Genomic DNA, 12,009 nt, shown 5'->3' with positions numbered 1-12,009 from the left:
AAAGTATTACCAAGCAATCTTCTTAGATCACCCTCCAACCTTATTGGAGGCTTATTCCTGCTGTCCGCGGGAGATGAAGAGAGTCTTGGAGCGGGTCGGCACTTCAAAGAAGACGGCTCGCTCTCTACAAAGGAGTTGTTATGATGCTATGAAAGGCACTGTAACTATATTCATGGGAAGTGAATACAGGCTCGTGATTGGCCAATGTCGGATTGCCTGTATACGCGTCACTCTGCGGCGCCTAATTTCCTGTTGGTGCAAAAGCCGGGACCACAAAACGTAGTAATTAAGAGCGGCTCGAGGACATGTCCCTTTGATGTCCCTTTGAAGTGCCTATACACAAAGTAAAGCTAATAATGGAAACCATTTCTGTATTATTCATATGAACACCTCGCAGATGACCTTTGGAGTAAACTATAAAAATGCTATAATTAAAGGGAATTTTGTGAGTGACAAACTGATTAATCATAATGGTCGACCAGCAGAAATAATGATAAATAATATTTATAATGATAAATCAATAATGACAAAATGAAATGATCACTTTTGCACATTAGACAGAATAGATCTATGAATAAAATTTGTAGGTGCCAAAAAAAACATCATGTCAGTGATATGTACAATGTACATGATTGTGGATAGAGCACAAAAGCTTTATCATTAAAGAGTATGTAACCTATAGCATAATTTGTTGCTGTGGAATAGAAATTATTTTTAGCACAAAGTATTTTTAATGCATAATAATAGCAATGAATTTCATTTTGAGCCCCGCCTACAAATAAAAAGGTGTGGCTCAAGTCATTATCGCCCCTAAAAATACAAGAGGACTCACACTTAATAAGAAGTAAGTAAATGTAAGTACCAACTAAACATTTAATCAGATTAATGAATACATGTAATAAGTAATTAAATGCTGCTTCCTTTAACAGGCAATACAAATTATACAATGGGCCAATCACTTGGTAGTCTTCGTTCACATACCATCTTACGCAAGAAAGGCTCACTTAGAATGGAGGAGCAGTTACCACCGGAGATGCTAGAGTTCAGCAAAGATCATAGTCAAATGATATCGTATGGCATAGACAAGCAAACTGATCCAAAGTTCCGTGACAAGACACTGTCTAATATTGTTAGGCATGATGCCGAGGCTTTATCAGAAATGTTCTCAAAAGCAGGTAAGTATTACAAATTCCGTTGTTTTAAAATTTGTTTCATTTTCGTTAGTACATGTGTCAACACCGTTACTATAATAATGAATTATACATTTATATTCACGTATTTATTAGTTGACAAGAAATTATTCTGACATTATATATGCTTTGACACATATTTTTCTCCTTATAGTTGGCATCTCAGGAAATAGAAACAAGGTCTTTGTTGCTTCAGAATCCCCAGCCTCTTGCACATTCGATGGCATGAAGAAGTCGTTTATGGAGTCTGCCAGTAAAGTAGACACTAACGGGATATTTGTTTTTGCTTTCTCTGGTCACGGGTTGAAGGGTGTAGGCAGTGACCAGTGGGGGTTAGCTCCATCAGACTTCAACTGCTCTCCTCATACACTAGTCACAGCGGGTTTGATAGTCGAATGGCTTCATTTCGTGAGATTCCAAGGTCGCTATATCCTCTTGATATTAGATTGCTGTTATGCTGGTGGCATAGCTGAACAGATAGTGATAAACACTGTTCAAACTGATATCCCAATACCAGGTCTCTTTGTGCTTACCTCATGCACTGCCCACGAGTCCTCATTGGTAATAACGACACTGGGACACTCCATATTCAACTTTGCGTTGGGAACCTCGCTTTATAATAACACAGCTGTACAGCATGGCAGGCTGGCCATCAAGGAGGTGTATGAGGGCTGCGAGAAATGCTGCATAGCGATGTCATCTTTATTGATAGGATACGACAAGAAGAGGAAAGAGTTGAAATGGAAGACGATGCAGCCAGAGTTTAAGGAATATCGCTTGAATAAATTTGTTCAGAGCCTACTAGAGGAGTCCGACGAGCAAACTGATTTGGGGGTTGGTCGGTTCGAATTTGCCCTCAAATATTACCATTTTAAAAGCAAGGGAGGAAAGTCCATAGTAATACCAGACAAATGTCAGGCCTGGTTGGAGATAGTGTCACAGTCTAATGGCCCATTAGAAGAGTTAAAAGAGCTTGAATTATTGAATGGGAGGTTACTCAGATCTGCAGTTGCATCTATGGTCTATAGCATGGCATCTTTTTTTGTGGCTTGCCAATTGCCCGAAATATCTACCAGCAATGCCTTCATTGTAGCATTCCTTCATGTCACTGCTGCTGTTGATAGGGTACACAGAGAAGTGGAGCCGACACTGGAAGACATGCTGGAAGGACTACAATATTACAGTCATGTGTTGGAAAAGCAAGGCATCAAGTCAAAAGAGATCGGCAAGCTGTACAATATCATACGAAATGACCTTTCGGCCTTGAAAGCAGGAGGGATAGAGGAGGTGGATGGAGCAGTAGAGGTGAGTGTCCACATGAATTTTGAAATGTGTTAATGAAGTGATAACGATCAAAACTGCATGGGATGCGGTATATTATATTATGTTATGTGACATTACATTATTATTGGCTCTTTAGGCTCCAGACATCAGTGACATAGAAATTCCTGAGCTGACAGAGTGGCTGCCCCTGACTTGGGACTGGGAGGAGTCTTAACTACATAGCATAACCTCATAATACTGTTATTCATATAAATTTTAGTGCTATAACTATTATATCATTTAAAATTTTTATTACACATGTGTCTGTGTCTATAAATTTCATCAAGTTACTGTGGTTTCAAAGTTCAAGCGAATGCCCACGCCATCATAAACAGCATCTGTCCAATCTCTGCCTATAGAACTACCAGCCCCAGTAACAGGTTGGCCAATACTCCTCAAAGCTAGCAAGAACTTATTGCAATGAGATTCCACTTTGGTCATTGTGGTTAATGAATTCAAAATGGAAACAAATTCCCTCATTGTGGCATCGTAACTTGTTGATATGCTCAGAAATTGTCTTGAAAAAGTATCATAGCTCCCACTTAGGACACAGCAAAGATCAACGTATCTTTTCCTTAAAGCTCTCTTCATGATTGCCTTAGTCTTCATGACTTTTTGCTCCTCTAGTGGCATAATAAAATATAGTTAGTATTAGCCACAGTGAATGGGTATATGGAATGAAGGCATGCATCGGTAGGTAATTAGGCTAATCATAAGGGCATCTATAGTATTTGTGGGTACAACTATATATAAGCATCAGTCCAGAGTTTATAGCAATATGAATGTGAATTATGGGATGCTAGGATGCAACACCTGTTACTGTGTGTACATGTATAATAGATACCACACTCTCTCTCTCTATTCTTTATTCATAATCATAGGATATTCCCTTTCTCTTTTGCTAATTTGTCTGGGACACTCCATTAGTGGTACATTGTACTAACCTGCAGATGACACTATACTGTCTGCCAGGCCATTATGGCCAACAGATGGAGACTTTAAAACATCTAAAACAGTTGACCATGTGTATGGCTTTATTCCAGAGTTCTCCCAATGACTAAAGACTTTCTGCAGCATAAGTATTGGCTTCCCAGCAAGAGATATGTCCATTTGAATGGCATCAAGCTCTGAATTCGTCATACCAAGTTGAATGCCAACCAAACGCCAGTCAGAAGAAATCTACAATAAAAATAACATTATATTTATAGTTCTGTGCATTTATAGTGCCATGTAATCAATATGGCTAATTCACCTTTGCTGCAACTAAATTCATGAGATCTGCCAATTTAGGTTCAGCTTCCAAATCGTAAACTTATGGAAAATGATAGTGTGATTTTGATAAGCAATTACTAGAATTCTAATCATACCTGTACCTGTAGATGTTTCCTCCTCTTGCTTTTCTACAAAATCTACAAGTAAAGGAAAACTGAATTAATAATACATAATGGACAATATGTAATATATAATAAACTACAATTTTGCTAGGGGCAAAGATGTCATTTATATCAACCAAAATCATACAAAATTGTACTTGTTGTTAAATAAATATACTTTGATAGCTTTCCAGTAGAGTCTGTGCAAACTTGGAGCCAGCCATACCCCTCTGAACCAACTGGGTAAGAAATATGTCAAAGAGAATGATATTGTTTTTTCCGACGTTTCCTTTCACATCATTAAATATAAGTAAAAGTGACTTGGAAGGAGAGGCAGGAGGCCCTGTGGTAATTTTTGTGTACACATTTTCGCTAAGTCCTTTAGCTGCGTATAGACCATTAGCAATATCAATAGGATTGATATTTGACTTAGTAAATGAGAGGGTATTGTCAGTCAGTGCATGTGAGGCTGCATCAATGACTCCAAAGAGAGGGGAATGTGGAGATCCTCCTGACATGATAATGAATGGCAGCCTATACTGGTATTTGTAAAAAAAAATAATTATTAAAATGAACATAAAATTTTTGCTATAGTCGTGTTTTCCTACAATCGTAAATCAAAAATTTTGCTTGCATACATCTCTTTGTGTTACTTTTTGATGAATATAGGGACTTTGGTCCAATTTTGGAGCAATTTAAAAAAATTGTAAAAAATCTAAACTTGATCGGAGTCACCTAAAACTTTCTACACAACATAAGTACATGTATATGCATTAGAAAATATTATAAAAATGGAGAATTCTCAGTTTTTAATTTTTGGCAAAATTTGGCGAAATGCCCTGTACTATAGTACAAGGATTCTGGCCTGAATTTGAAGCAATTTAAAAAATTCGTAAAAAATCTAAACTTGATCGGAATCACTTCAAACTTTCTACACAAGATAAGAACATGCATACGTATTAAAAATATTTTAAAAATTTAGAATTCTCTAATTTTCATTTTTTGCAAAATTTGGCCTAACACCCTGTACTATAGTACAGGGACTTTGGCCCAATTTTGGAGCAATTTTAAAAAATTGCAAAAAATCTAAATTTGATCGGAATCGCCTCAAACTTTCTACACAACATAAGTACATGTATATGTATTAGAAAATATTATAAAAATGGAGAATTCTCAGCTTTTCATTTTTGGCAAAATTTGATCAAATGCACTATAGTACAGGGACTTTGGCCCAATTTCGGAGCAATTTCAAAAATTTGTAAAAAATCTAAGCTTGATCAAAATCATTTCAAACTTTCAACACAACATAAAAACATGTATATGTCTTATAAAATATTATAAAAATGGAAAATTCTATATTTTTAATTCCTTGAAAAATTTGGCCAAACACCCTGGATTTATAATAGTACAGGTACTTTGGCCCAATTTTGGAGCAGCTTTAAAAATTAGTAAAAAATCTCAACTTGATTTGAACTTTCTACACAACATAAAATCAGAAATAACTTTGAAAATGGAGGGTTCTCTCATTTTAATTTTTGCAAAAAAAATTGTAAAAAAATTAATTTTGACCAAAATTACTTCAAAAATTTCTACACAACATAAATGTACATGCATATAAACTAATTTATTAAAACCTTACAGTATGGTTGTTAGTTGCTACCCATCTTGAATGAAGATTGACTATTTGAGAAGTCGAAGGTGTGGCTCTATAGGCGTGTCCTTTTCAAAAACACACCCATAAAAATATTATATACTGTAATTGATACCCATAACTTTATTAGTGTCTAGGTCAGCCAGCAGCCCTTAACTCGTTTCAAACTGGACCAGCTCTTATAGAGAAGGTAAATAAGTGAGTTTGCCTACCTCACTTATTATATTTGTCATTGTTTAGCATTATTATAGTAATTTCAGGTACATAAATCTGTAGTTTTGTTGTATAATATTACTACTGCCCTGTGGTAGATATTGGCTAGTTAATTATATGTTGTTCAGTGTCTATGCACAGTAATATGACAATAATTAAGCAATTACCAGCCTCCACCATCTGTCAACAATAAATAGATTGACATGCCACTGTTTCAAGAATATAACACTAATTTTATATTCATTATAATTGTAATTTTATTTATTAGGTTTGTGCATGATGACACTGCTGACTAGGGAGGATATATCTCGTGTGTTTTGGGAGCCGTACATTATAACAGGTTACAGGCAGACCAACACCTCTTTCTATCAATGCATCAAGTACATGTTTACGCTGCACAATGACTGGGGTAACTTCTGGACGCACTTCATACCCTTTTGGGCGTGGCTGTATTGGCTATATCGACTCTCCTACTCTATTGATTTCACCGATCCTTTTTGGTATCCATTATTAGCTCTGTGGGCTGGCGGTTGTGCTTATGCATTCTGTTCTAGCATGGCTCACGGGTTTGCATGCAAGTCCCTCTTCACTCGTCAGGTATGCTTCATGATTGACTATCATGGCATCAGTCTGTACGGGTTTGGTGGTGGAGTTGCTTATTATTTTTACGAGAGACCGTCAGATGTTCGTTTTTTTGAGTACACTCGTATGTTCATGGCTCTTAACATTCTCATTTCCCTCAATGCTACCTTTTTGTGCTCTCTCTCCCGTTTCTATCTCGAGAAATATCGCTATCTCTTAAGAGCTGGTGCTTTTATTTTGCCATATTGCTTTGGCTGCTTTCCTTTCTTTTGTCGTTTCACTGTTTGCGTTTTATCCGGCAAGGAATGTCTCCCAGAGACGCTTCATCTTCATTTCTTTGCTTTCTTCATATCACACGTAATGGCTGGTTTCTTTGTGAGCAAACTCCCCGAGCGATTCTTCCCAGGAAAATTTGACTATTTCTTTCAGAGTCACCAGTTGTTTCATATCACAGCAGTAATGCTCACATCAGTCCAGTTTTTGATGATGCCTCATGATGCAATGGTTAGGCTCCCATTTCTGAGTCAAGACCTTGTTGTGGTACCAACTTTTTATAATACACTTGCTCCTTTCTTGTTTGTTTTTGTCGCTGGTTTTATGATTGTGGGTGTCCTGGGGTATCTTGTGTACAGAGGTGTACTTGTCAGCAACAAAGGACATGATGACAAGAAATCCAAGTGATTCAACATTTCTGGAGCTTTTATTGATTGCTATTATTTATTTTCAATTTCTTTTATTTATTTTATCTGTTGTATCACAGGGACTGCAATTATGATGTTTTTGATTAATACTTTATTTCTTTATGATGCAAATTAATCTTTCTTTGGTAAGGCATTGACAAAACTTAATACAAATTTTTAATAAGAATGGTATTAAATAATATAAAGTGGACAGGAAAGGCAAATGATAGAAAAGAAGAGGGAGAGAGAGAGTATACATGTACATGTATTTTAGTGTACAAAAGTGCAAATCTACTATTATGATGCAAAGAAAAAAAGTAAAAAGTTGCAATAAAAATAATAAAAATAAATTATGTTAAAAACTTGTTTGTAACCTATTGTGCTTATAGTTTTGCTGACGACTGATTTTTTGAACTGTTTGTACTTCTTTTATTCGGACTGACACTCCTTTCTCTGCTGGGGCTCTTCCTGGGATTACTGCTGCTACTCTGGTGCTGTACAGGCTGTGTCTTAGCTATTGATAACTTCTGTGACTCTGGTATCTTTGGCTTCTCCTTCTTTTCAACTTCTTCTGCATCACTTTTTTCATCCATTGCTTTAATGACTGGCTCATCTTTATTCTCTTTGCTTTTTTCTGGTAGTTTCTCTTTAGCAATTGTGGAATCATTGCTTGTTGCTGGTTTGAGGGTCTCAGGACCAGGCTTTACCTCTTGCACCTTTGATGATGAGAGCTGCTTGACTGCTTTATTCCTTTCTATGCGATACACCACTCCAACACTGATCATGAGGATGACCAGTATCGATCCAAAGACAACCGTGATGAATATATAAGAAATGAGGAACTGACGCTGATAAGGGATTGGGTCACTCGTTGTAGTTTGATTGTCCGTTGGTAGAGGCTCAGTGTGGTTGATCCGATGCAAGCCAACGTAAGGACAGCCGGTCTTATTCATGAAGCATACTCCAACAGTGCATGGAGTTGAAGCATTGCAATGACCTAGTGAAAGGAAATTTATTATAATGTGCATGCACATAAGTGCTATGATGTACGTGTACAGATGCAAGCAGCACAATTAATTTATACAGGAATGAATGAAGCACTGCATGAAATAGAAATTATCATCTATATGATAATTTTAATGTGCATAAACTCACCTTTTTGTTCTAGAAAAGCAACATGTATATCCTGCTCTTTGAATTGGTAGCAACCCATAAAGTTGATGACCAGTGTCTGTTGGTCCGTCCATTTTCCATAATGAGGCAATAGATTGAGATCAGATGGTGAGAGCCTCAGAATAGAGTGTAGGTCCCATTTGACACCAACAGACGGAGTTGTTGTGTTAGCGTTAAAAGTGATGGTAATATTTGAGAGACATGTGACATTCTCCAGCAGGGATGAAGACCGACTATAAGCTGATTCAATTAGTAGCCCCTATGGGACACAATGAGTAACCCTACAATGCACTGTATTCATATAACTTACAGGTCTAAGCATGGTTCTCCCTTTCCTCTTTATTTGTAGTCTTTTCTGTGACGAGTTGCTCCTAACAGACCGAGTGCTTCGTCTATTTACATGCAATCTTGAGCCCCCTGGCCGAGAAACAGCACAAGAAGAGCCATCAGTGAATCTCAGACTAATATTAGGATTATTATCATTAATAAGTGTCAAGTTTACAAGAATGCGATGTGTAGCAGTTGATGGGCTGGTTGCATTATTATCAGTCAGTTCTACTATGATTACTCTTTGAAGCTTTTCCCTTGTGGCTGGATTTGCATAATATGTAGGCTCTTCCTCGGAATTGACATATTTGATGGACCGTAAGACTTGTACATACTCAGTAACTGTTCCTTCACAAGGTATGTAGATTGAAGTGGAGGTCACAATGGCTTTATTAAGAAGATCATTACTGCCTGCAATATAGATTTGTTCATTCTCATCCAGGGCTCCGTTTGTGGCTGTCAAAGTGATGTTTATGCTTGAGATGTTATCCATTTCTTCATCTATAATGCTTACAAGATGGAGTGTAACAATGTGTACATTCTCAGGCGGTTCAGTTGGAGTTTCAGTGTATTGAATGATTTCATCAATAACGAGATTAGGCTCATCGTTCCTGCTTCTCACTGTCAGCATTATCGTAAGAATAGAGCTGTCCAAGTCACCAATGTCAGTTATTTGAAGAGTGATATTACGAACTCCATTGGTAATGGAGTTATTTTTAAGCAAATTGACATACGCTAGTGATTGCAGCACCTACAAGGATACAATGTATGCAAGTTAATAATGCATATTAATAATGTATTAAGTTTACCTTTCCATATGCTGCAGGTGATGCACTGCCGTGGACAATCATAGTTCTATTGCTGGTATAGTCACTGATGTTGACTTGAAGTCCATAAGCTGCAATGAAGCTGGAATTAACAGAAAAGTAATCTGAAGGCCCATTGGAGAGTCCAGTAAAGACAAGTATTGCATTAGAAATATTGCTATCGATATCAGACAATATCAAATCCTCTGCTACTAGTAATGGAGGATCATCTTCAGTGTAATGGATGCTCTTTAGTGTAAGGTTGTTGTTGAATGAGATTTCTGGTGGATCATTGACTGGCTCAATAGTGAACTAAAGGATTAAAGTGACATAATGTAATGATGTTCAAACAGAACGACTTACAGTGAAGTTCACTGTTTTATAGTTTTCACCATCTTCAATAAAAAAACCAATTGTTCTAAAAATGATTCACAAATGCATAGCATTCTTTTTTGCTCTATTAATACCTGTTGCCTACAGTAGGATTACCAGGATGTATGCTTGTATGTTCATATGCCAAATTTTGTAGTAAATTATCATAATCCGAAGGAGAGGCGCTACCTTGAATTATCTATTAGTAATAATGAGATATTATAATGTTATTACGAAATTAAAGCGGCATACTATTTCCTCTTGTTCCTTAGATACATTAAACTGATCAGATTCAAGTGTAATGATGTTATTAGGTATATTGATGCTTTCAAAATTAGTATCTTCACTGTATAATGTAATGACAACTCTAAAAAATTTATGAAATTCATAATAGTTTATTAGATTTATAGTTTGTCATTACTTTTGTATCATTTCCCCTGGATCTGCATCAACTACCATCAGGCTAGGGTCTATTTTAACTGATCCATTTCTTTCATGGTATGTTGTAATCCTTTCTTCACTAAAGACAATTGTTGGGACATCATTACGATTGATAAGCAATAGCCTAAAATTTAAATTGATTAATAAACACATTTGAAATAATTTTTATATCAGCTGACCTTATGTCAAGTTGTCCTAAGTAAATTCCATCAAATAAACTAAATGTAATTTTTCTGAATTGTGTATCTTGAGCTGGTTCAGGATCACTAAAATTATTACATTCATCATCACCACATTAAGTAAAGGACTCACATGTTCCTATATACAACAGCCTCAAAAATTTCCTCATAAGCTTCAGTAGTCCCACTTCCATTGATAGTCAATTGACCAGTTTCAGGATCATACTGTTTTACAAAAACATCATTTATGATCATTGCTCTCTTATTAAAAAGAGCAAAACTTACTGTATGGTAAAAAGAAGAAAATGATCCTTCAATACCTAGTGTTTCATACATTTCCAGAGCACCTAGTAATGTTACTGTAGCACTTTCCATTAAATACATTGGATTGTCTGGATCAGTAACAGTCAAATCATCAGAAACTACTAATACTGGTACATCTTGACCTTCTGTGAAATTAAACGTGGGACCTACAAAAAAGAAATATTTATAATAATTATAAAAAATTTCCTGATTATATTGATGGCTTTGAATGTCATTGGTCTGACTGTGGCATTATGAAACTTGATTATCATGAATCTAATCAACTCCACCACCCAAATACAGTTATGGAGAGACCACCCAGCAAGAGGACATTCACAATCCACATAAAGCATGAACACCATAATAATGAAATCTTACCGTCATATAAAATTCTAGGCGGCTGGGAGTTTGTTCCTACAAACGTAATGCTAGTGCAAGCAACCTGGATTTCGGTTGCATTAGTAGTGACTATAATGCAAATGTTTTTTGGGCTGAAGTCATTAAGATCCCCATGATTGTATCTCAAAGACCCCAATGTTGCATTAACAAAATCTTTAGCATCAGCCGGCGAGTTTGGAGTGTACTTATAAGCACGATATATGCTAATGAAAAAATTAATAAATTAATAGTAATAAATGAATATACACATTGTACCTTCCTCCAAGAATTGTACTGAGATAAACGTTATTGGCAATCTCCTGAGAAACTGTGCTACCAACTAAAGTATCGTTTGGAAGACGGCCTGCAGAAATAGCTTCTTGTATTTGAAGATCAATGGTTTCTCCACTGTTGCTCACATTTTGCATTATAGCTACAGATATATTATTCCACTGTACAGTACAATAAAACAATGGAGTAAATCATGCAATGAATTGGAAGAGCATAGCACTTACTGTGTCAGCATTATTTGCATCATAACTTTCTATATCAATAAGGTATCCTTCAGAACTGTTAAAGTAGAGATGACCCCCATTTAAATCATCGCATCCATCAGTTACATTCAAATCAAGTAAATAGTCAGTACAATTAGTTAAACCTGTAAATTAATAGTAAAATAGTCCAATACCAGTGTTAATGTCAGTAGTACCTGATGAGTTGCAGTGAGTGTATGAAACTCCATCTATTAGTAAAAAAGCACAATTTTCATGAAAATTGAACACTTTATGGGATTATTACTTACATAATAGTAATAGTAAAAGGAGTAGCCGCATCCTCAAGTCCTCAGAAGTAGCTGTTTAGCAGATCATGCAGCCACTCCCACAGAGAAATGGAGCTCCAGTGCGTCGCAAAGTCGCAAAATCTTTTCAAGAATCACAAGAAACGCCCACTTTCAAACCATATGTTTATTGGTTGCCATTGGACACAAAACCACACCTCCGATGAATATCATTACTCT

At 36.3% G+C, this 12,009-nt stretch overlaps 4 protein-coding genes across 7 annotated transcripts; 2 read left to right on the top strand and 2 right to left on the bottom strand.

The window, feature by feature from the left end:
* Positions 1 to 273: 273 nt before the first annotated feature.
* LOC105314946 (uncharacterized) lies at positions 274 to 2,803 on the top strand. Of its 3 annotated transcripts, XM_019993066.1 has the most exons (5): positions 274 to 344; positions 398 to 844; positions 930 to 1,175; positions 1,345 to 2,495; positions 2,611 to 2,803. In XM_019993066.1, exons 3-5 carry the CDS (start codon positions 947 to 949, stop codon positions 2,686 to 2,688), a joined length of 1,458 nt encoding a protein of 485 aa, XP_019848625.1. In that variant the 5' UTR covers positions 274 to 344; positions 398 to 844; positions 930 to 946; the 3' UTR covers positions 2,689 to 2,803. The 3 variants fall into 3 exon arrangements, with proteins under 3 accessions (XP_019848625.1, XP_019848623.1, XP_011407714.2); XM_019993064.1 differs by lacking the exon at positions 274 to 344 and having other exon boundaries at positions 773 to 854; XM_011409412.2 differs by lacking the exons at positions 274 to 344; positions 398 to 844 and having other exon boundaries at positions 867 to 1,175.
* On the bottom strand, positions 2,718 to 5,599 carry LOC109580184 (uncharacterized). Its single transcript, XM_019993083.1, has 6 exons — positions 5,526 to 5,599; positions 4,065 to 4,425; positions 3,881 to 3,922; positions 3,766 to 3,824; positions 3,458 to 3,692; positions 2,718 to 3,136 (listed from the first exon to the last, which is right to left on the bottom strand). The coding sequence occupies exons 2-6, from the start codon at positions 4,402 to 4,404 to the stop codon at positions 2,796 to 2,798; spliced, it is 1,017 nt and encodes a 338-aa protein (XP_019848642.1). The 5' UTR covers positions 4,405 to 4,425; positions 5,526 to 5,599; the 3' UTR covers positions 2,718 to 2,795.
* A 41-nt stretch (positions 5,600 to 5,640) lies between these two features.
* LOC105316689 (progestin and adipoQ receptor family member 6-like) lies at positions 5,641 to 7,162 on the top strand. 2 transcript variants are annotated; one of them, XM_011411775.2, is made up of 2 exons: positions 5,641 to 5,727; positions 6,019 to 7,162. In XM_011411775.2, exon 2 carries the CDS (start codon positions 6,027 to 6,029, stop codon positions 7,011 to 7,013), a length of 987 nt encoding a protein of 328 aa, XP_011410077.2. In that variant the 5' UTR covers positions 5,641 to 5,727; positions 6,019 to 6,026; the 3' UTR covers positions 7,014 to 7,162. The 2 variants fall into 2 exon arrangements, with proteins under 2 accessions (XP_011410077.2, XP_019864404.1); XM_020008845.1 differs by having other exon boundaries at positions 5,641 to 5,735.
* On the bottom strand, positions 7,155 to 11,969 carry LOC109593738 (uncharacterized). The gene is made up of 16 exons (XM_020008761.1): positions 11,794 to 11,969; positions 11,701 to 11,733; positions 11,507 to 11,649; positions 11,268 to 11,443; positions 10,992 to 11,215; positions 10,596 to 10,780; positions 10,444 to 10,535; positions 10,311 to 10,397; positions 10,112 to 10,255; positions 9,943 to 10,057; positions 9,786 to 9,889; positions 9,682 to 9,736; positions 9,322 to 9,630; positions 8,496 to 9,263; positions 8,168 to 8,444; positions 7,155 to 8,009 (listed from the first exon to the last, which is right to left on the bottom strand). Exons 1-16 carry the CDS (start codon positions 11,822 to 11,824, stop codon positions 7,396 to 7,398), a joined length of 3,357 nt encoding a protein of 1,118 aa, XP_019864320.1. The 5' UTR covers positions 11,825 to 11,969; the 3' UTR covers positions 7,155 to 7,395.
* Between the last annotated feature and the right edge of the window lie 40 nt (positions 11,970 to 12,009).

The sequence above is a fragment of the Amphimedon queenslandica genome, unplaced genomic scaffold (assembly GCF_000090795.2).
Source record: "Amphimedon queenslandica unplaced genomic scaffold, v1.1 AMPQUscaffold_13521, whole genome shotgun sequence".
In the NCBI taxonomy this organism is placed as follows: domain Eukaryota; kingdom Metazoa; phylum Porifera; class Demospongiae; order Haplosclerida; family Niphatidae; genus Amphimedon; species Amphimedon queenslandica.
This window is presented reverse-complemented; position numbering and strand designations above follow the sequence as displayed.